Consider the following 22,104-nt stretch of genomic DNA (forward strand, 5'->3'; position numbering starts at 1 on the left):
TATGCATGTAGTCTTTGCTTCACATCAAGTGGTATGATTTTTCAGGAAGCTGTCGAAGGGATCTAAAATAACGAAGATCCAGAGGCACTTGGTGAAGTCAAGTTTGATGAGAAAACACTTCCGTGTTTGAGGTAAGATTCCATTTTCAGAGGTACAAGTTAAAAATAAAAAGCCCAGGGGTGCTTGTAAACGGGGAAGGATTCAAAGATGTGAAACAGTGCCCCAGATCACATCTATGTTCCTTGATACTGGATTAGTTCAAGAAGTCTAAGGTACAGTAGTTAAAGTTCATCAGCCAAAAACCTGCCTGGAATTTCTGTATAGTTTGCAGTACAGCTTTGCTCCCACTGAAACAGAAGTCCCAAATCATACTCCCACCTTTTCACAGAGATTCCCTACAGACGTAAGGGAAATGCCTGCAATGGAGGAGTGTTTCTTTACCATAAAATGTATCATTAGTGTCTTCTTTATATATATATACACACACACATATATATATTTTTTTTGCACAATAAAGACAAGAGATAAAATCCTTTACACAACTCTTCCTGTAACAGAAACATGTACACTATTACAGTTTCAAGGAAATGCTTCAGAAAGAGGCAATACAATTTTCAATAATTTAATTGCCATAAATTAACACACTATATAGCACATACCTGAAACCAATCAGCATCTAATTTTTTTATCAGTCCTTTAAGAATATTCAGTGCAAGACTCTCTTCCTTTTTAGCCCAGAAAACCTGAGCTTCTTCTAGTTGCCATTCACAAACTTCATATTGCTTTGTATTATATTGTTTGATCTGAAACATAGCTCTTTCTGGAAGCTGAAATAGAAAAAATAATACATGATCATCAACAATTCTTTAAGTCAAATACATGGATCTTAAAGCAAATTTTGTTTTTAAACTCCATCTTAATTTGCTCTACATGTGCAGCACATTCTATCTAATGGTAGGAATGTATTTTGAAGAAAGAGATGAAGTCATCATTCTACAAATTTGCAGACAATCCCGACTTGCAACAAAAAGAGAATATGGAATTGAACTTCACAAACCCCAAAATGAACTATTAACATTTAACATTTTAGATTATTTGGAAATATAAGGTACAGAAACTCTACAACCAATATCTGCTGAAATAATCACTAAGCTAAAATGATAAATACACAATTATTATGTTGAAAGAGACCTAAGAAAAATAATGCAAAAAATGTGACCATCATATATTAATCTGTTTATATATCTACCTCTTTACTCATACTACTGGTGAAATAACATCCTTATTATTCAGTAATCAAGCATCACTACACGATAGCAAGAAGACCAAACTATTTTTAACCACGTCGAAGATTGAGGCTAACGTATTTTCACAAGCCGTGCAACTAACAACCACATCATTCAAACTTTTAAATAAGCATTTTACATAAGGTAAATAATTAAAATGTAAGAATGCTTGTAAATGAAAATTTAAGTTTGAGTACTTCAATTAGTGGTCAGTGTGATGATTCCATATGGCACTCTACTCCTCCTAATGGATAGTAGTGTCAACAAAGACAAAGAAAAACCATTAATTGTGAAGAATGCTTCCTCCAAAACTTTCGTACATTCAGACACTTAATTCTGCCAGCTAGTGGCATACCAAAAGGCAAGAGTTATCATCACATGGTTTAAAAGACTGGTAAGGTCCAGAAGTATGTTCCAAAAGTTATCCATGCCCTACAACACTGAAAAGGCTGGAATTATAGTGTTTCCAGAAACACACTGGCTTGATCTTCCAGAACCTTTTAATCTTCCCCAAATATAGCACCTCAATTTTAATCTTTTTTCTGGAATTGAAAACCTAAGTGAAAAAATAGGAACTTCTGTTTAGGCTCTTACAGGCCAGTCATCAGCACTGTGTTGATGGCTGATGCCATCCCAAATGGGCAGGCATGAGATAAAAAAAATTATTAAGAATAATTCCCAGATAATTCCAGAGGCACTGAGTAAACCTCTCAGTTTATGAAATCAAAGGCAACTTTCTACTGATGACACCATTATGCACAAAGAGAGTTGGAAACTTCCTGAAATCAAATTTTAATGTACTTTCACGTATTTGAAGTGTTGAACACATTTCCAAGTTATATATTTATCTGGAATTACTTCATTCAAAGGTTCTTGGAGGATATTGTTGCTCTATAAATTCTTGATGTGTTACTACTTGTAGACACACTAGCAAGAATGAGCCAAGGTTGACTCTGGATCTTAAATGGATTTTTCAGCATTAGCAGCTGCAGAAACCACTGTTACTGCAAATCCCATTAAGTCATTCACAGAGAGATATTTAACGCAATGCAATGGTGCCTTGGGGATATAAATCCTCAAAAACAACACTCAATATACAGATGCAACAGAGTTCTTTCTGCAGCTTTAATCGGGGACACTAGAACAACATGATGCAAGTGAAAGCTGGATATATAAAACTGTACTAAAATGAACTAATAGAGCTATAAGAGCATTCTTCTGTAAACAATTTCATCTTAGTGTTATCTGCTTCAGAGACTGGCTTATAACTATGAGAAAAAAATAGAAAACATGACAATAAATACAATTAATGAGTAAGTTCTACATATTTTAAGTCTCCAAAAAATTGATTCATTGAATAAACTTACAATACAGCTAAACTTCAGTACTGTTGAAAAATCAAGTTATTTGATACACTAAAAACCTAAGCATCCATCACTGATCTTTCCTGGAATTTGTTACCTGTGTATTATTAGCAGTTCTTGACAATTTAGAGAGCTCCACTAAATGCTTGGTAAGGATGTCTTTAATACATTCTCTTTTAGTATTTTCACCCTCCTTTTCAAGCAAGATCTCCAAAATTACAGTGCGCAGAGCCATGATGGGTTCCTGGAAACGGAAGTCACTATCCTTGAGAAGACAGGACTGTCTCTGCCATTTCAAATAAATATCATTCAGTTGTTGAGTAGTAGAAGATCTGCAGTTATTACCAAAATGGAAAAGATCTGTTATCAATTCCTGCTAAATATTTGTGAAACGCAAGATGAGTAAGAACAGTAAAGTACAGAGGTAGTTTACAATCTACAGTTCTAAGACAAGAAAGAGACCCTAAAACCCTGCTGTAAACATTCTTGATTAAGCATTAAAAATCATCAAAAGGATTCTTATTTTGTTCTATAAGTTAAATACAGATCAAACTAAGAATAAATTAAAAACTGTGCCATATAGGTTGCCATTGTATGTATGACTTTCTTAGACAGTTCATTAACTGTAAATACCAAAGGTTCATAAGGTCAGATGTCTGTAGAATGACTGTAAGTTATCAAGCTGATACAACTATGGCAGAAAAAGGCAATGTTAATAGCACTATTAAAAAGCAATGTTAAGAATTCAGCTAGAACACTGATGGTAATACTGGTCCACTACAAAAGTGATTCAAATTGAAATAACATTCAATAGAACCATGGGGATGATCAAGGAAATAGAAAACAGTGTCAGAAAGGAAACTAGTGGAGGTTGACTTAGTCATTTTAGCAAACCAAAGGCTAAGAGATATGGTTGCAGCCTTGGGGTGCACCAGGGAACTCAAAACAAAGGAAAGAAAGCAATTACTTAAAATACAATATTGACATAGTATCAAGTAATTAAAACTAGACCAGGAATAAATCCAGTCTGGAAATAAAGAGGATCTGGATTTGTCTTCCTGTCCTAAAGATAAAATCTATACAGTTTTTAAGATGGAATATGAGATGCCCAGGAATAAAATTTGATGAAGTCGTTTTATTTGTGTGCTAGACTTGATTATCAAACATACAGAAAACTGAAAAAGCAGGACAAAACAATGCGTAACAAATACCTGGAAAATACCGGACCTATATTTTCCAACTCTCCAATTAGCTGTAGTCTGCAAAGAGTTGGATATAAAGAATACACAGACTCGAGACTGCCTCTGCATAGCTCTTCCACTTCATTCACCCTATGGATTTAACAGAGATTTTTTTTTCCAGTATCCACAAAGAATTACAAATATCCATAACAATTTCCACAGTGAGAAGAAATTAAACAGCAAATCCATTCTGTCTGGAATTATTTTGTAATACCATTGAAGTTCAAAAAATTAAATTTGTCAATAAGTGAAAACATGATAAACATATTTATAAACTCCAAGGCACGTGTTATAACTGACTTGAAAAAGACAAGTAAGCATTCAAATCCATTTCAGAGGAAGTAAAAAATGCATACTAGAAATGAATCTCAATTAACACGCAAATTGTATATGCACAAAAGATAAATTCATGTTAAAAAAAACAACAACTAGAATTTAAGTTGCAGACCAGAAGAACTGATTTTATTCTATGAATGAATCTTCATTTAAGCCCACAGAACCACCCCAAGTGTTTTTTTATGTAACTTGTGACTACCATCTCTCCTTCCCCCTCTGCCTTACCCCTGCCCCTTTCTGTAAGGGCAGAATGTTGACACAGCTGTTTTGTTTGTTTGTTTGTTTTTTACCTTGCATCTTTAAGAATGTCATAAAAAGCAGAGAATTCCTTATCTCGTAAAGACTGAAGAGCATCATACAATGACTTGTGGTACCCCAATCCTTCCGTCTCATCTCTTAAAGAAAAAAATAAAACAAAAATAACTTAAAAATGAAAAGGAAACTGTATTTCTCTGCAAAGCATTCAATTTTAGCTTTATGATGAATATTTTGCCAGTACATTTTTCCGTGGCTGGATGAACTGCTGTTTCACGTGATAAAAAATTACAAAGTAACCCTTTACATTTCAAAGTAATTTAGTATTTTATAAACACAATCTGTTCTTTTAAAACAAAGAAAAAACAATAATTGTCAAAATGTTTGGAGTGCTGGAGTATATGTATACAGTTATATAATAAGACAAAACCAACATCACAATTAAAAGTTAATCCTAACAATTCTCATGGCATTACGCTGAAAGATATGGGATGTATCTCCTTGGAGATACTCAAAAGCTGCCTGAACATGCCTGGGCAACCTGCTGTAGGAGTCTCTGCTTGAGCAGAGATTGGACCAGATGGCCCCCAGAGGTTCCTTCCAACCTCAGCCATTCTGTGGTTATATCCTGACCAGTCGTATGAAATAACTAATGCTAGGTATAGAACATGACACAAAGGAAGAGATTGCTTCTTACAGTGCAGTAGCCATGAATCAACACTGCTGTCTTCTAATTCAGTTTTTGAAGACCTCTCATGGCTTACTATTATCCTTCCCATTTGTTTATGCATTAAACATTAAAAAGTATCCATCCCTCATATATAATTAAGACACATTTACTATATGAGTAAAAAGTGTAAAATTTCACTTAGGAAGAGCATTAAGAGATAGTTACGAGCAAACAAAAAGAAGAATCAACTGCATAGTTATTGAGGATAACAAAGTGATGTGCAAACAAAATAGGTCCAAGTGAAAACAATGGATTTTCAATTCAATGACTAAAATAAAGTAGGTGACTTGCACCGCAGAAATGATATTCTAATGTCTTTTTTTTTTTTTTCTTGGAACTGAAACAGTTGCCTTTCACTTACAGAACTATGAAAAAAATAAATTGATTTACTTGACAGAAGAGATTTGGTCCCATTGCGTATTCCTCCACGCTGCCTGGTATTGTATTTCCTGTAGTTCTGCACACCACTCAGTGTTTTCATGTTTCAGTCCATTTAGATACATGGAAAGAGTGTGGCAAAGCCCAAAATTCTGCAAAGCCTGTAATTAACAAAATTACTGAAAGTTGCTTTTCCTCCTTTGATAAACTGAATTGTTTTTTAAAAGTATTTGTTTTGCCTTTGGTGACAAAGAAACCTTTGCAAGAAAGATAGAACCAAAAGTATTTCTAAACACAGCACAAAAAAACTTCTAATAAGATAACTATTAAATCACACTACTAATAGCAATCACCTTGGAAGATTATTTCATTGCTACTGTGGCTGACATTCCTGGAAACAAAATTTCTATGATGTGTTCAAAATGAACTATCTGCTGACATTTCTCCATTCCACCATTCGTGAGCAGTAAGCCAAAACTGGTTTTACTTCCTAAGGAACTATTTTTCCTAGTGGAGATTTGAAAAAGTTTCCTACAACTTTTTAATTTCTATCCATTCAAAGACCATAACTTTTTAATTGTGATCGCTTATCCCGGTTACACGTGCAGCCATTATGTCTAACAGTAAAACTAATTAAATAAGTATCATAAAAAAGCAAAAAAAGGGTAAAAAAGCAACATATTTTAAGACATTAAAATAAGACAACATCAATTCTATGTATTGATTTCATAAGAAATACAAGTTTCAGTAACACAGTTACTGTAATGTAGATGTTTAAATAATGAGATGATAAAAATAACCAGTTGTATTACTTTTTATATCTCATCATTTTAGGAGCTATCCAAAATTTGTATAAAATGAAAAACATTTTTAAATATTTCACAAAATTCATGATCCAAGATATGGAAAAATGGGTGAGTGACAAAAGGACAGTAAGCCTTGGTGTTTTCAGACAAATGCTGATTTGTCTTGTATCATGCGGTTTGGCTACCTATAATGAGAGAGGACTGAACTTGATAACTGAAGAGATTTCTTTGTCCTAAAACAATTTTAGTTTTAATATGAATAACTTTATACAGTACAATGGATATCAATTCCTACATTCATTTCCTATTATAAAATAAAATTACCTCTATTATCCCTGCGTGGCAAGTAGATGGAGAGAGGGTTGCCTCAAGGTCATATGTTAGAAGAGCCTTCTCCCATACTGCTTCGTGCTCATATGTTCTTATCCTATTGTAAGTTAAGGAGAAGTTTTCAATTTAAGTTCCTTGCTAGGAAATGAAATCAATTATTTATAGAACATAAGACCATTAATGCGTTATACCGTGCTAATGGCTGTAACATTCTTCCTCCACCACAGCCATAGAGACTGTCAGGCTCTCCAATGCTTTTATAGATGTCCATGAGAAGATCCTAGAACAAAGACCACAAAACAAAGAATTACCTCTCTTTGAACTAGTTCGAGTGAGTTTTATACATATGATGTAAATTTATAAATAAAGGTCCCTTCCATTAACATTGTTATCATTGCTTAATTTTCCTATATGTGATATCTGAACCTGTTATCACCACAGAAAGAAAAATTCCATAGTGTAGCAAAACTCTTCAGGACCACCTAATTTCTCTGCTACGATATTAAAAAAAAAATGCAGCTCTCGAACAATGAACTAAGGAAAGAACTAACTTAGACAAGGCTATTGAATAAGATTTTATGTATTATATAAGACTTGTAGATACCATGCTACTATGGTTGTGATTATTATAACTTTCTACACCAGCTTACTTACTATTTTTTAAAATAAGCTATTCCCTCTGACAAAACAACAACAAAAAAAACTACTTTACTGGTTACCACCATAAGGTCGATTTGCTTGGGAAACAGTCTGTTTTGCTGTGAGTGAAAGTTTACCTGTCAGTTAGTGTTTTATATGAACTAATACTTGATTTAACTTGTCTGTCAAGGCCACTGAGTTCACTTCGAATTAGAGCATAGGTAGGACTTTCAAATACAGCCTTCAGCTCAGATGAGACCTACTGTTAATTGTGATTATATAAGAAGGTTTGCAGATTATTAAGCACATAAACATATATACCTGTAAGCTTATGCCAGTTTCTTTACTTTTTTCACTCAGGATAGTAATAGCTGTTCTTTGACTTTCATCTTCAAATGTCAAACTTTTAGCTTTTTTAAAAGACCTACAAGAAATGTTTGAACCAGTAAAGTTAAATGAAATTTCACACAAATAATTAAAGTAGTGCTGAAAAAACACTTTAGAATTAAGGGGTACATATACCAAACACAAAATTGAGCCTGTCACATTCCCAGGTTACTCAAAATGGCAGAATGGCATTTACCAGAATGGCAAAGTAGAACCAAGAATATCCATATCAAGGGATTTCAACATCAATGCTTTGTGGCTTGTTTTTGTTTTGTTTTTGGGGGAGGAGAGGAAGGAACAACTGTAATGTTTAATTTTTATTAAATCAAATTGCTAATGTGTTTTTGTGAATTCCTGAAGCAAGAATGCTCTCTTCTGTGAAACAATAACTATGTAATATCTATGCTTACAACCATACTTTTGTTTTATGTTCACTGACTAGAGTTATTTGTTGCAAAACCAAAGCTAGTAAATTAGTTCCATATTTGGATCTTGTTAGACTAGAAGATAAAGGTAATTGTGCATTATATAAGAAAGTTCCCTCTACACAGATCAGCAGAGGATCAGTTATACACTAGAAATTATGACATTATGAAAATTAAAACCATACAATTCTGGTCAAGGGTCTGTGGTTTCTTTCCCCCTTGTTTCACTTTTGGACATAATTTGACCAGTAGTAAACTATTAATTTCCTGAAATAAAATCTGAAAAGCGTTCCATTTGGAAAGTGAGATTAAATACTTCTTGGTATCCAGAAGCATTAGCTTGATCTAATTTCCTCCAGAACACACACACACAGAACACTTTCTGGTTAGTAATTAAAATGCCACAATTTCAAATGTGACATAGCTAGCAAACTAGGAAGGTTGGGATCACTTTGAAGGACTAAGAGTATTTTCAAGGTCAGTACACATGCCTGAGCATTTATTCTGAAGTTTCCATAGCTTTTTACACAACAAAATACTACTGGGAAACATAAAACATGATCCATTTTACTAGGAATGTCAAGAAACTGAAATCTTCAAGCCTTGTACCTTTCTTGCTGTTTGTCTATATTTATCTTGTCTGCGTAGATTTCTGCATAGAGCAAGGCTGTGAAGTGAGCAGCACATGACTGTGCTGCTACAGCAACTTCAAGATAATTCAGATCTAGCCAGAAACTGTCATCAAAAACTGTACCTGAAACAGATCTGATTAAATAGAGACTTTAATACTTTTGTAACAGACTTAACATTAAACAAAATAAATCCAACTCAACTATAAAGCCTTCCAAAGACTGAATCTACCTTAGTCCCCAAGTCCCAACCCCATACCATAAGAAGTTTATCATGCAAGAAGTTTTCAGAAAACTCTTTCAGCATAGTTATTATCATTTAAAGCTAGCCATATTATTCTATAATAAATGTAAGGTTACTACTAGATCTTTATTCTTTTAAGCAATGTTCTCTATCCGATTTTTCTTTTTTAATCTAGAACATCAACAGACCTTAAAACAGTCAAAATTAAAGTTAAGCAACATTTTGGAAAGCCATAATTCACCTCTTTTGCCTTCTTAAGTAATTAACAACAGCAAGCATGGTTCGTCGAGACACTTTATCCAGACTTCTGAAAACCTGGTTTTCTTGCTCTAGGATGTATATTTCAAAAAAGAGAAAATAATGAACTTGGGTCATAACAGTGTCCTTTATATTGCATTTATTGCTTCAGTAAGATCCATTGCATAGAAGCACAATGCTTGAAGAGACCTCTATCATTAGTCCCTGAACTAACTGCAAGTTTGTAGAACTTACCTCTTCAGCAACCCAAAGCTTGTATGACTTGCCTGTAAAGAGGCTACAAGACATTATACAGACTGATTCCTTTGCTGATTTGTTATTGAAGAAGTAAGTCTCAGAAGGTATGGAAGATATGGCAGAGTAGCTACTGCACAAAATATATATATATTAATCTGAAGTTATTGTATTTGTGTTAAGGGCCATGCACAAATAAGATAAATATACAATTTCAGCTCCTGGAATTGAGTTCAGTCATATTAGACTACTCCCGCTGTATAATAACAGAGATCTTTTTACGTAAATTTCTGCTCACTCCAATCACAATGTAATCTGAAAGGACACCAGTCTGCTGGATTAGAAGGTACATTCCAGCCAGACAAAGCAATTCAAACATTTATCCTCAGGCTAAAAGAAGGTCCAATAGCTCTCTGTCTACTCCAAAGCAGTACTTTCTTTTGAATGGAACTTATTGCATTTACTCAAACTCAGCTACAGTTATTTTGGATTACAGCCTCCTTTCATTCTACTGGAATGGAACAAGTCTCTTTAATGTATAGGGAGACCATCATCAACATTGGACAGATGTTCAAGCAAGGGTTAATCTTTTTTTCCAAAGGGAAAATCTAGGTGAAAATGCCTTTATTCACTTTTAAGTAAGGAAGAAACTTAACTGCCTGTTTGCGATTTTAAGAGACAGTCCAAGTTTTAGTCTTGCAGCATACAACACTGCAACACATCTGAATTCAGCAAGTAAGAAACATTATCCAGTTGCGAATAATAAAAGGAGATATACAGAAGAAACCACTTGTGTCCTTTCAATGATAAGCTTCAAAATGACAGATACCTCCACTGACCAAACAACTGGACAGAAGTTTCTCAAATTCTATCTACCTACAAGTACACATCATGTATTTGAAGTCAGAAGAGTCTTCTCACAACCAGGATCCCTCTTCTCACTGAAAGAAAAATACTGTGACATTACCTGAATCAGAACTTGGAGGTGTAGCTGATCTACTAGAAGAGACAAATCTGCAACAGGCTGTAAAAAACTTCTGGACATGAGCTGACAGAAGATTTCGCCAAGATTCATTTGAATCATGAAGAAGGACATCGTGAATCAGGTATGGAAGCAAGGTTTGACACAAGTCTGTTTTCACCTAGAATGCAGTTAGGGAACAGCTGCTAAGAAAAAGAACCAAAAGCCCTTCTTTCTCAGGTTATAATAAACTCAAAAAGCCTAACAGCTATTCTACTGTCTTACTGTACAACAAAACTAAGAACTAAAATGTATCAATTTAGACACAAACCTGAAAACTATTCAAAACAAACATTTAAGAATGAACGTGTAACATACAAAAATATATAACGCTCAATATAGCTATACTAGTATTCAGTTTAGTCACACATACTTCAACTGATTGCAATTCTCTCTCAAATCTTGTATTCAAAAATGTATTTTATGTGCAGTATCTTGACTACAAAGTACTTAATTTACTGTTAAGTAGTAACTTAACAGCAGAAATTACTATTTGTTATCAACCTGAGTAATCATATAATTTTGTGCATCATAGCCCACAGAAGTCTGTGTATAACTCAGCTCACCTCACACAGTGGCTTCATTAACTGGAGAACTTCATTTTTTACACCTCCACTGTCCAGTATTGAACGGGTCAGGCTCTTGATCCAGGTCTCGTGACTTTCTCCCAGAGGAAGCCACAGGTTTGCGTCATCCAAAGTTTCTAAAGAAGCCTCTGAATTGTTAGTTGGTAGTTCAAAAAACTAGAAGAGAAAAACATATATTGCAAATATAAACAAACGCAGCATTTAAAAAACATACTGCGATCTCCACAGATTAAAACATATTAAAACAATACTGACTGTGCATGAACTGATTGAAAAGATCAACTTTGTTCATGTAAATATAAAGTTTTACAAGGAAATCTGAAAGTATTAATATTAAAACTTTACAAGTAACATCAACAAGGCCACATTAGACAGCACATTTAGGTTTCACATTAAAAGTTTGAAAATCAGGAAATATCTGATTTATGGTTAATTACGTAACCTTTTTTCTGACTTATTTTCCACAAGGTTTTTGCATCAAATGATGGAATCCTGAGAAAGAATGCATTAGATTTCTATGCAGGCAAACAGAAATGATCAGTATAGTAATGAAAGCACATAGCTTTCTAACATCACATTGGTAATTTCCTATCTGAAGAAGCCCCAGATACTGAAACAGAAAGGAAAAACAGATGTACAAAAGCAACAACATCTGCAATAAGACAGATGAAAAGGTCAACCCTTGGATTCACCAAAGATGATCTCAAAAATGTTTTCAAATTTACTTTTTTTTTTTTTTTTTTTTTTTTTATTTCTATGCTTTCCCTACCCCTCATATCGTGTAAATAAGCTATATTAGAAGAAGTACCTTTTTCCTAGACATTCTGAAAGGCTGTAGATAGATTAACATGGGATCACCTCTTTTTTTATAAACTTCCCAAAATTCAGTGCCAGACTTGGTGGCTAATATGTTTTTCAAACATGAAACAGCAGCAGCTCTAACATCAATACTGAAAGAACAACATATAGAATGTCATTATTAATAACTTCATTCAGCTATTTTATTTTCAAAATCACCTTTATAAACACACAAGGCAATGAATTCCATAATCTAACAACGTGTGCATCACATCAAAAAAAATTCATGACTAGGATCATAGAATCATAGAATAGAAGCATAGAATCATTAAGGTTGGACCTTAAGACCTTCAAAATCATCTGGTCCAACTATTACCTTGCCACCAATGTCACCCACTAAACACTGTCCCAAAGCACCATGTCCAACCTTTCCTTGAACACCCCAGGGATGGTGACTCCCCCACTTCCCTGGGCAACCTGTTCCAATGTGTAACTACTCTGAGAAGAAATTTCTCGTCTGCAACCTGAAAATACACCATCCCATACCTTGTTATAAAGCAAAGCCTCAGTATTTACTCTACAACATCGCTATCCTCTACAGCACAGAAGAGATTCTCTGGCTCAAGTTTAATTAGACAATTTCCAGCTTGACTGGATAAGTAATCTAAGCCTTGAGGAATCACATGGTTGTGTGTTAACAGGTATGAACCAAATGCACTTTCAGAGGTGTTACTCAGATATCAGCAACATACAGCTTAACAGCCCCTATTAAACTTTGGACTGAATAAATTAAATAAATAAATATACTCACGAATTATCTGTTAAAGCAGTATTTATTTGAGTTAACATTATAAAGACCCACTGAAGCTTTTTATCTTCAAGTAAGTCTGCTGCTTTAGAATCCAGTGCGTTTTCAGCATGCCGAAGAGCTATGGTAGAAAAATCCATGGGACCTATTTCTCCCAAGCAACTTCCAACAGCCTCTGCAAATGAAAGTAATTTTATATTTTTACACACATTAAAACAAGGTTTGACCCTAAAAAAAATGCTGTGACTAGTCAATTAGTACAAACCATTGTTATGAGCTCATTATTATGAGGTTAAAAGCTGCAAACTTTTATAAATAATCACTTCAGGAGCTTTATGATTAAAATCACATGCGTGTTTCACAGCTTAATCCTCATAAATAATACAGTTATGCTTTCTAATTCAGTTTTCTCAAAATGTATATTGCTCTGGATTTTGCAGATTAAATCAGACACAGATTTTATTTTTGCTTGTATCCATATCAGGTAAGTGCAAAAGGTCAGAATCACAGCCACTAAGGGAAATCATTTTTTCATTCCCTAAAACACAAGACTACATACAAGGAAAAAAATGACCTTGACTTTGAACATAGTTTCTAAAAGAGGGGGATATTAATTTTCATTAGAAAGGAATCAATATTTATTTCCCTGTTTTTTCCTTTCTACTTGCCACGCTTGATAACATTTCCATCTTCTACAATATTGCTTTTAACAACCAGAGCAAACTGAAGATACTCAGGTTGTGTTTTGGATTAAGTTTAACACATCATCTAAAGAAACACAATGCAGAAAGGGCTGAAACATACAGCTTGCAGAGGTGCTGCAGAGTGTTGTATCATACTGAAGTCAATGTGAGCTGCAATTGCAATAATCGGTTATTAGTACTTTAGACATATATATATTAAGGCAAATGTTCTCATGATTTGTGTATCTAGCTGTTTTAGACATCTAATCTCAGTAAACATCACCTTCATGGAAGGAATTCCCACTTGGGGAAAAGCAGATTTGTATTTTGACATTGGTACATTGGACTAAACAACAATCAGGTGTTCAGCATAAATGGTGAGAATAAATTTAATAATACACGAGAGGCTTTAAGATGGACAATAATTATTTTGATTTCCACTAAAATATGCCTTTCAAATTTTCAGGTAAATTCTCTTCCATTTTTCTTACTATTTTTCAACCTACTTAAGTGACCCATGTAATGGCAGGTGTCTTCATGAGTATAAAAGAGACTAGGGTCTAAACTGATTTAAATTTACAATATTAGTCTAAATTGTTATATGCAGTGACTGAAAAGAAGATTCATTCTAACCATTCTAATGATGGTTACCTCTAGCAGCAAAGGCAAAACAGCATTGGGAAGTAACACAGAACAGCCATAGTTTCAGATCTTCGTTTGCAATGACAGCCCTAGGTGATCTGTGAGACTCATTAACTTACCCAGCACTGCTTTTTCACCTGCATGATTAAATGCCTTCTTGGACAGCTGCAGTAAGCTCACCACCAGTTTCACTATTACAGAATCTTCTGGTTTTTCTATCATTCACAAAGAAAAACAAAACAAAACACATTAAAACGTAATTTCTCTTTTTCTATAAGTCCTGCCACAGAACTTCATCTGTTCTCATACTGTGATAAAAGTGATAATAGCTGCTCCCTACTCAGCTTCCTCACACCATTCAGCAGTTCACAGATCTCTGTTCCTACTCAATCCTTTTCCAAGCTTACAAGGTCTAGATTGTTCAAGTTCTACTCTGATGTTTTCCCACACAAACTTGCTGGCCTTTTACAAATACCCTTATTTTCAAGCAGAACTTTGAGACTGAAACTGTAAATGATATTCAAGACGTGGACATAATGCACTTAGGGCCTTAGGACAGACGACTGTGCTTCCTCGAATTTTACTCTTCGTTTATCTAAAGAAAATTACATCATCTTTTTTTATATTCCACTCATTCAGTAAAACAAGCAGATGCAGATTTGACGTAGAGGAGAAAAATGAAATGGCCTTGTTAGAAACATCTGAAATCCAAAATAGGAAGGAACTAGGTTTGGACTGGGAGCTAAAGCAGAACATTGTGATATGGTAAGGTTCAACTAAACTAAATTATATTATTTTCAAACTTTTGTGAGATTTATTTTCTAACATATTAGGCCTTTCTAAAATCTAGTTTTGGTAATGAAGCTACTTAAATGTAATTGTAAAGGAGCAGGGAAACTCATATACAAGAAAACTCATTAAGCAGCCATATAACAATATACTTACACATTATCCTCATCATTCACAATAATGTATGCCCCACTCCAAGAACTATATGGGCATTTTACCCTGTCTGTCATATAACACTTCATAGAATATTTATAACAGGCTCTGCAGGAGATATTTCAGATTTTGTATCAATAATACATGCCATTCTACTCTGCATGTGAAATTGCAATAAGGTTACATTACTAAACATACCAAAAACGAGGACACAAAATTTGATGTCAAATTAGAATAGGGTTATACTGTTACACATTGAAAACCAGATACAGATGAAATAAAACACATAATCAGATGTCTGTACCCTGGAAAGTCTTCAGGAGATCCTTCATCTGATCTTTATATCGTTCCAACTGTTTGCGTAAATCATACAGTCCTTCAAGTCTTGTTAAGGGCAGTGAATCACAAGCACTAACTGAGAGAAAGTGATTCATTTCCTGCAAAACAACAGATTGTATTAAGCACAGGTTACACACAAATAAAGGCTTCAAGTAAAGAAGTGGTACACAGCAGTCCACAACGTGGAGATTAAGAGATGCAAAATAAGAATGGAGACCTAGGAATACCTCAATTTCTGAAACTGGCAATAAAAACGATTCACATCTAATTTAAATCTTTCTCAATTACACATATAGTTCCAAAACTATTTTGCTTTTAAAAGTTTTATTGCAAAAACCACTACACCATGAGATATAATTTAAAATGTAATTACCTCCAAAAGAGAATATGGTCCTTTACTGTATTTTATCTTCTGCTGAGTTGTTCGCAAATCTTTAAAAGCGGAATATTCAGGAAAAGGATCTAAGCGCTTGATTGCATGGTACAGATTTTCATTATCCTTATTGTCTATCACCAGATACTTCAATAAGCCTAGGACCTGAGCATAAAAAGTAAATGAAAAGTAAAAAAGAGAAACACTTTGGAGATGTATTTCTTTAGGTTATAAAGTCTGCATTTCTCTTAGTTTCAATAAACTGAGAACTCTATAAAAAACTTGGAAAGATAATTCATTTACAATATTAGAACTTGTAAAATTTTCAGAGGCATAGGAAAATCACAGGCATACTCTAAAAAGGAGTTTTTGCTACTGCCTCTTTCCTAACTGATAACAAAGTGTGTATTATCACAACCTACAGTTTTATCCTGTCTTTTGATAAAGCTCATTTCATGTATTGGGCAATACAATATTGAGTATGATTTAGCAACACACTACACCCAAGCAGGCCTTTTGATGTTACTGGGACTTTTAAAATTTCTACTATTTCTATTTTATCTACTAATTTTTAATTTCTACTGTCTAGTGTCAGTAATTTGAAATCCCAACAAGCGACTAAAATAATGATTTACTGTCCAAACCTCTTAACTCTGGCAGAATTTGTTTCATAGCAGGTTTACAATTTAAATAAATGCTTGCATAAGGGATAACACATTTTCTTTGAGGAAACGTTTTTCTTTTGTGCTTTACTTACTAACTAATGAATGCAACTGGATACTCAATACAGGCAGCTTTGAAGATCTACAATCTAAGTGATGAGGTTTTTGTTTGGACACTTGTATTTATTTGAAAATTATTGACTAGTTTCCATTCAATGCTGGAAGGAAAATAAATAGAAGAAACTGAAAATTCATCACTAGAGGAAGGACGTCTCTGCAGGAAACATCAGAAGATTTCATATATGACAGCAGTTTGAATTTGGAGAAATTTCTGTCCTCCCCACTTTGTTTCTGCCCAGGGATGCCCTGACATGTTGCTTTCACAGCTGTGCATGTAAAATTATTTGCACAGAGATATTATAAAACGTCAGGTTGGTGACCACTGGGCTGGGAAAAAGGTTGCTGGGTAATTATCAGCTGAACCAGTGTAGCTCTACAGTTGAATTGGAAGCATTAAGAGGTCAACATACCGCTTGCTACACTGCAACCACAACCAACATATGGTAAAATGTCACCAGAGTAAGTTAGAAGGCAAGTGTGAGGACTCAAGTGCAAGAAGCATACTCATTTCTCACCTTCAGCTAGAGATTAGAAGTCTCTGAATCTAACTGTATTTCCATCCCCAGCAGACCCCACATACAAGTTATCACCAGAAGGAAAACGAAGCTTGTCACACAACAGAAACTGCTTCATTTCTTTGTTAAGGATGAAGTGCTAAATATACTTTTAGTATCGTTTTAATTGATTAACAGCTGAACCACTGACATCTATTCTCTGCACCTATTTCTTCTTTGTCTTCTAAACAGCTTCCCCCTCCAAAGGTCTCCATTGTATTTCCTGCGTAATTTTCCACAAGGCAAGAAGCAGTGTGGCCATGGCTAGGTGAGCGCTTTGTAGGCTACTGCTTGGCTGCTTGATCTCTTGTAACCAACTTGCCATCACCAGCAGTTTACATATAGCTATGTTCTGTCTTTCTTTTTCTTTACTGGTACCACTGGTTTGGTGTCTCTTCTCTACTGAGAACATTTTTTCTGAAACTTACCTTGAAGGTTTTATACATCTTTCATATCTGACTGAAACCGACACAGAAATTCAAAGAAGACATGAAAGGCATAAGGACAGCATTAAAGCTCTTTAAGAACTAAAAAAGGTAACTGTTTAATAGGTTAAGTAAACAGAGAATTAGAAAGTAAGTGATAGAGTAACCTCAGCAATTATGATGGAATACATCTCCATCATTGCTTAAAGCCATGGGCATTACAAATACAGAACACAGAAACACCAAAAGTAGACATTTTTATCTAAACAATTATAGGTATAGAGTTACATGCCAAATAACATTATGATGTTATTGCTTTGTGTACTTACAAAGCACAGAAAAAATGAACTGAAATTGAACACTAATTTAAGAATTCCTTTTATGAAGTGAACATAAACTTAAAAGCTAACAGACAAGGAATAAATACAAACAACTGCAACTCAGAACTACCTGTTGCTGAATCTTAGGTTGGTCCACAGCAAGAGGTATTAGTGTTCCTACAATAACGTGGAGGTGGCTCCCTAAAGCATCATTGCAACATGTAACTGCTGTGTGGCAAACATGATGAAGAAGATCACAACACAGTGAGAAGCTGCGCACGGATATGTCTCTGATAACAGGTCTGCCACAGGAAACAAAAAATTAAATTAATTAAATACAAATTGCCATTGTCTCAAGTATTAAGCTATTATATAACAGGGAAGAATAGAGGAAAAAGAGGAATATGAAGAATCTTTATTGGAAAATTTGATTCTAAACAAAAATTATCAAGGCTCTAAGGATTTAGCTCAGGAGATAAAGGAGAACTGAAAAACACACAAATTGACTGAAACACTTTAAAAAACAAGTAAAAAGCATACAGAAGAATATATTTCCAAAAGGGAACAAAATAAAAAAATAAAAAGGCTTTCGGATTATTGACACCCATGACGTAATTGTCATATTTACCTGCTGTTGATGTGGTGTATCAGGGTATAAATTACATCACGGAGGACAAAAGCCCATGCTCCTCCTAAACCATCTTTTATCTCTTTAAGTAACAGAGTAACAAAGAAATGATAAATTATAAGAACTCTGTGTCTCTTGTAGACATTGTTTGTATCTGATGCATGTTTACAAAGGGCTAGAAGAATTTTCTGGAATGAATCCTAAAAATAAATAGAACTATGAGTAAAAAGATCATTCATAATGCCAACAGATATATACTTTATATCAAGAAAAAAAGCTAAGCAATAGGGAGACATATCTATATGGACAAAGACGTTAAAAAGATTTAAAGAATTTATTCCACTGGCTGGCAGTACTAACTTTGACGCTTAGAAGTTTTAGACAAACATGCTTCATGAAGTTTTTTTTTCTTCTTATTTTTAGAGTCATTATGGATGGGCAAAGTAAGCTGTGTTCTTCACAACATATGCAATAAAATAGCATTATCTTTGTAAAGATAAGTTTCTAAGGAATTATGTTAGAAAACAGGAATATGTTTATGCTGCATCATTTTATACACCTTCCTATTTGCTATTAACAACAGAAAATCAAGTGTTTGAAAATATGACAGACTAAAGAATTTTACACTGTCATTAAGGGAAGCTAACTTTAATATTTGAATTGTAGACAGTAATTAGAAAAAAACTGTCCAAACATAATTACTTTAGAATGTTTTTCAGACATCTGCCAAATAAATAAATTACATCTAAATTGTATCTGGTATACAGACATTTCCCCAGCCTTTAATATAATTCCATTTATACATTACTGGATATGCATTATGCAATTATACTCTAAGCCCTGGAATTTTTGTGAGGTTACCATATCCCAGAACTTAGGACTTCTTCCTTTTCACAAGGCAAAAAAAGAGAAATGTGTTTAAGTTTGTATTTCTTCCTCAAATATACATGATGAAAATGTCTAACTAAACTTAGATGTACCCATAAAATGAATTTTATATTCTAAAGGAAAAAAAAAAGTCATTATTACATACTTTACATACTTACAGGGCTTTTAGTAAGAACGGCTATGAGACTTTTTAATTTGCTTTTATGACAGCTGCTAATATAGTCCAAGGTTGCCTTAATCACGTAAGACGGAAAATGAGGAGGATTAGGTGAAGGATCCAGTTCCCTGAATGAAAAAATAAGAGGTGGTGTTTGTTTTTTTTTTCCCCAAGAATCAAACCCCATGTGTTAAATGACATATGTCTCATGGAATAGAAGGAAAAGTCCTAGGAAATCCTTTCTACTTTCAGTAAGTGAGAAGCTCTCAAAACACCAAGCAGAGTGACACACTTTTTATTCTTAACTCTGTTGCACCTTTAAGGCAGTTTTCAAGGTCTCATTTCTCTTTAACACTCTTTTATTCTTTTTTTGAAAGACCATATTGCTAAAAAAAAATATGTCTAATATAAGGTACCTTGGAGGAAAATCTAAAAATGAAAATGAAACTATTTTTAGCATTCAAATATTTCTATTAGCCAGGAATTAGTTAATTTGACATTGTTTAAGCAATTTTCTTACCAAGTACAAGAGCAGCCACTACAGGAACTGCTAAGAAAAGGTTTACTTTCACTTCTGACTTATAAGTATTTACAGACCTTTGAAAGAATGACTTGAAATTAGTCATTAAAACCTGGCTAATTTTACTGCAAGTAAAATTTTACAGGGTGGCTTTCCATCCTAGTTTAAATTGATCTAATCCAACATTGCCATAGTCCAGAGCTTATTAACATACAATGGAATTATCTTGCCCACCTATTCATTCTTTCCATTAACTGACATATTGTAGAGAGATTCCCCTTTCCTGATATCACGGAATAACTATTTAGAAAGGATGCACATAAGGTATCATCACTAATGAAAATAAAGTCCACTAATTCTCAGTTTCAAAGTTATCTCTTCTTATGCCTGAAGGGCACATTTTAATACACAGTGTTATACAAATACACTCATATATAATGTTATAGAAATACATTAAAAAAAAAAACTACAAATTTTTTAAAATCTACAAATACCTACCCTCTGTATTTACTGAGATGAGACCCTTCTGCCTCCTCATTAGGTGGCTCATGTAAGGTCATCAACAGTTCAACCACAATTTCTGATAAATTATTATGAGATAAATTGTCGATTTCCTAGAAGAAGAAAAATAGTATTTTAGTAAGAAAAAAATTAGCTAAAATAATTTAAACTTTTTTTTTTTCCTTCTGTGAAAACCCATCTTTTCTTGTCTGGATTCTCTATTTGTTGAATTAGTCAAGACATACAATTTATTCAGAAATTACACCTGGTTAGGTCTTACCTATGACAGTCACAGGCAGAAGAATTGCTGCCCTTGCATTTGGAAAAAAAATAAAAGTAAGATTAATTCTTACTACTTGTTCTGTATACAGTCTGCCTCTGGGGAAGAAGGAGAGCCTTCAGGAAGTATTAAAAATATTTTAGGAGAAAAACATGACTTACATAAAGAGATATGTAACAGGGGAACTCAGGCTTGTATAATTAAACTTCTTTTTATCACGTTCTGAAATAAATTATACTTCAGATACTGTCTGCCTGAAGGATACTATTGAACCCCAATTACTTGAAAAATCTGGGATACAAATTCAGCTAGCTTGGCTGTATTACAACAATAATCTCGTATCTATAAACATGAATTATTTGTATTTTTACAAAATATATATATAGGAGTTTCCTTCACGTCATACAACTCAATTTATGCATTTAAAACTGATACCTGTTTCCCTAAGCAGTCTTCATCCTTAAGCATGTCGTACACTTTAGAAGCTGTATCTCTTTGCTGTGCTACTTCACTCTTTCCGTGGCTTTGATAGGCAAAATATGGGAGGATGTTCACAAGTATCTTTGGAAAACAGTCTGCCAAAACCTGCCTCCAGTCTTTTTCAATCTTGTTGGCCAGTGATTTCACATCTTCAAATTGACTTCTAATGACCAGGTGTGGAACCAAAACTTTGTAACAAGACCTACACGTAGTAAATACATTTCCAGAATGTCCTTGAAATGCATTTTTGAAAAACTCTCAAGCATAATATAGCAAATACCATTCCTCCACTAGATTCCTCTATAACTAAGCCTATAATTATTGTCTAGCTACTGCTACACACAAAGTCTTTGCAGCATAACTATAGTATAGAAGATGCTAATACATTAGAAAAGCTCTCAATACTTCTTCCTACAGTAAAATCTTGATGCGTAACTACATTTAGATATTTGAAACCTTGTGTCATAATTGTAAATAAATCTAGATAAACTGCTTTCATATAGCAAACTTACCTGTAGAATTCCTCAAGGCTAGTATAGTTCAGAAGTACATAAGGGAAGGCAGATAGGTTGTATCCCCTGTCATTTATTTTCAGCCACTCCACCACCAAATAATCCAAATGTGATGTCATGAAGTCTTCTATACTTTTATAGCCAAAAATGTCAGATACTTTTTTCAAAACCTGTGCATTAAATAAGATTATAAAGTAGCACAAACAATACATGATACAATGGCATAGTGAAAGTACTACTTGTCCACCCCCCTACCCTTTTAACACTTATTCATGTAATTCAGTTCCTACTTAGCACAAGCTTTTTTTTTAATTTCTGTTTC

The 22,104-nt window shown here is 34.0% G+C and overlaps 1 protein-coding gene across 3 annotated transcripts in view; it reads right to left on the minus strand.

Moving 5' to 3' along the window:
• The window catches only part of ATM (ATM serine/threonine kinase), a 69,310-nt gene that overhangs the window by 20,389 nt on the left and 26,817 nt on the right, over window positions 1-22,104 (minus strand). For all 3 annotated transcript variants that reach the window (XM_032190547.1, XM_032190538.1, XM_032190555.1), the window contains 23 exons: window positions 21,783-21,952; window positions 21,226-21,472; window positions 20,508-20,623; window positions 19,491-19,617; window positions 18,445-18,644; window positions 17,947-18,118; window positions 15,736-15,900; window positions 15,328-15,460; window positions 14,201-14,296; window positions 12,760-12,931; window positions 11,959-12,100; window positions 11,130-11,306; window positions 10,510-10,684; window positions 9,292-9,379; window positions 8,787-8,942; window positions 7,687-7,789; window positions 6,918-7,006; window positions 6,721-6,823; window positions 5,603-5,751; window positions 4,518-4,622; window positions 3,862-3,981; window positions 2,748-2,982; window positions 660-827 (listed from right to left, as the gene is read on the minus strand). In XM_032190547.1, the coding sequence (XP_032046438.1) occupies window positions 660-827; window positions 2,748-2,982; window positions 3,862-3,981; window positions 4,518-4,622; window positions 5,603-5,751; window positions 6,721-6,823; window positions 6,918-7,006; window positions 7,687-7,789; window positions 8,787-8,942; window positions 9,292-9,379; window positions 10,510-10,684; window positions 11,130-11,306; window positions 11,959-12,100; window positions 12,760-12,931; window positions 14,201-14,296; window positions 15,328-15,460; window positions 15,736-15,900; window positions 17,947-18,118; window positions 18,445-18,644; window positions 19,491-19,617; window positions 20,508-20,623; window positions 21,226-21,472; window positions 21,783-21,952 (3,408 nt within the window). The remainder of the gene's footprint in view (window positions 1-659; window positions 828-2,747; window positions 2,983-3,861; window positions 3,982-4,517; window positions 4,623-5,602; window positions 5,752-6,720; window positions 6,824-6,917; window positions 7,007-7,686; window positions 7,790-8,786; window positions 8,943-9,291; window positions 9,380-10,509; window positions 10,685-11,129; window positions 11,307-11,958; window positions 12,101-12,759; window positions 12,932-14,200; window positions 14,297-15,327; window positions 15,461-15,735; window positions 15,901-17,946; window positions 18,119-18,444; window positions 18,645-19,490; window positions 19,618-20,507; window positions 20,624-21,225; window positions 21,473-21,782; window positions 21,953-22,104) is intronic.

Source organism: Aythya fuligula, chromosome 1 (genome assembly GCF_009819795.1).
Source record: "Aythya fuligula isolate bAytFul2 chromosome 1, bAytFul2.pri, whole genome shotgun sequence".
In the NCBI taxonomy this organism is placed as follows: domain Eukaryota; kingdom Metazoa; phylum Chordata; class Aves; order Anseriformes; family Anatidae; genus Aythya; species Aythya fuligula.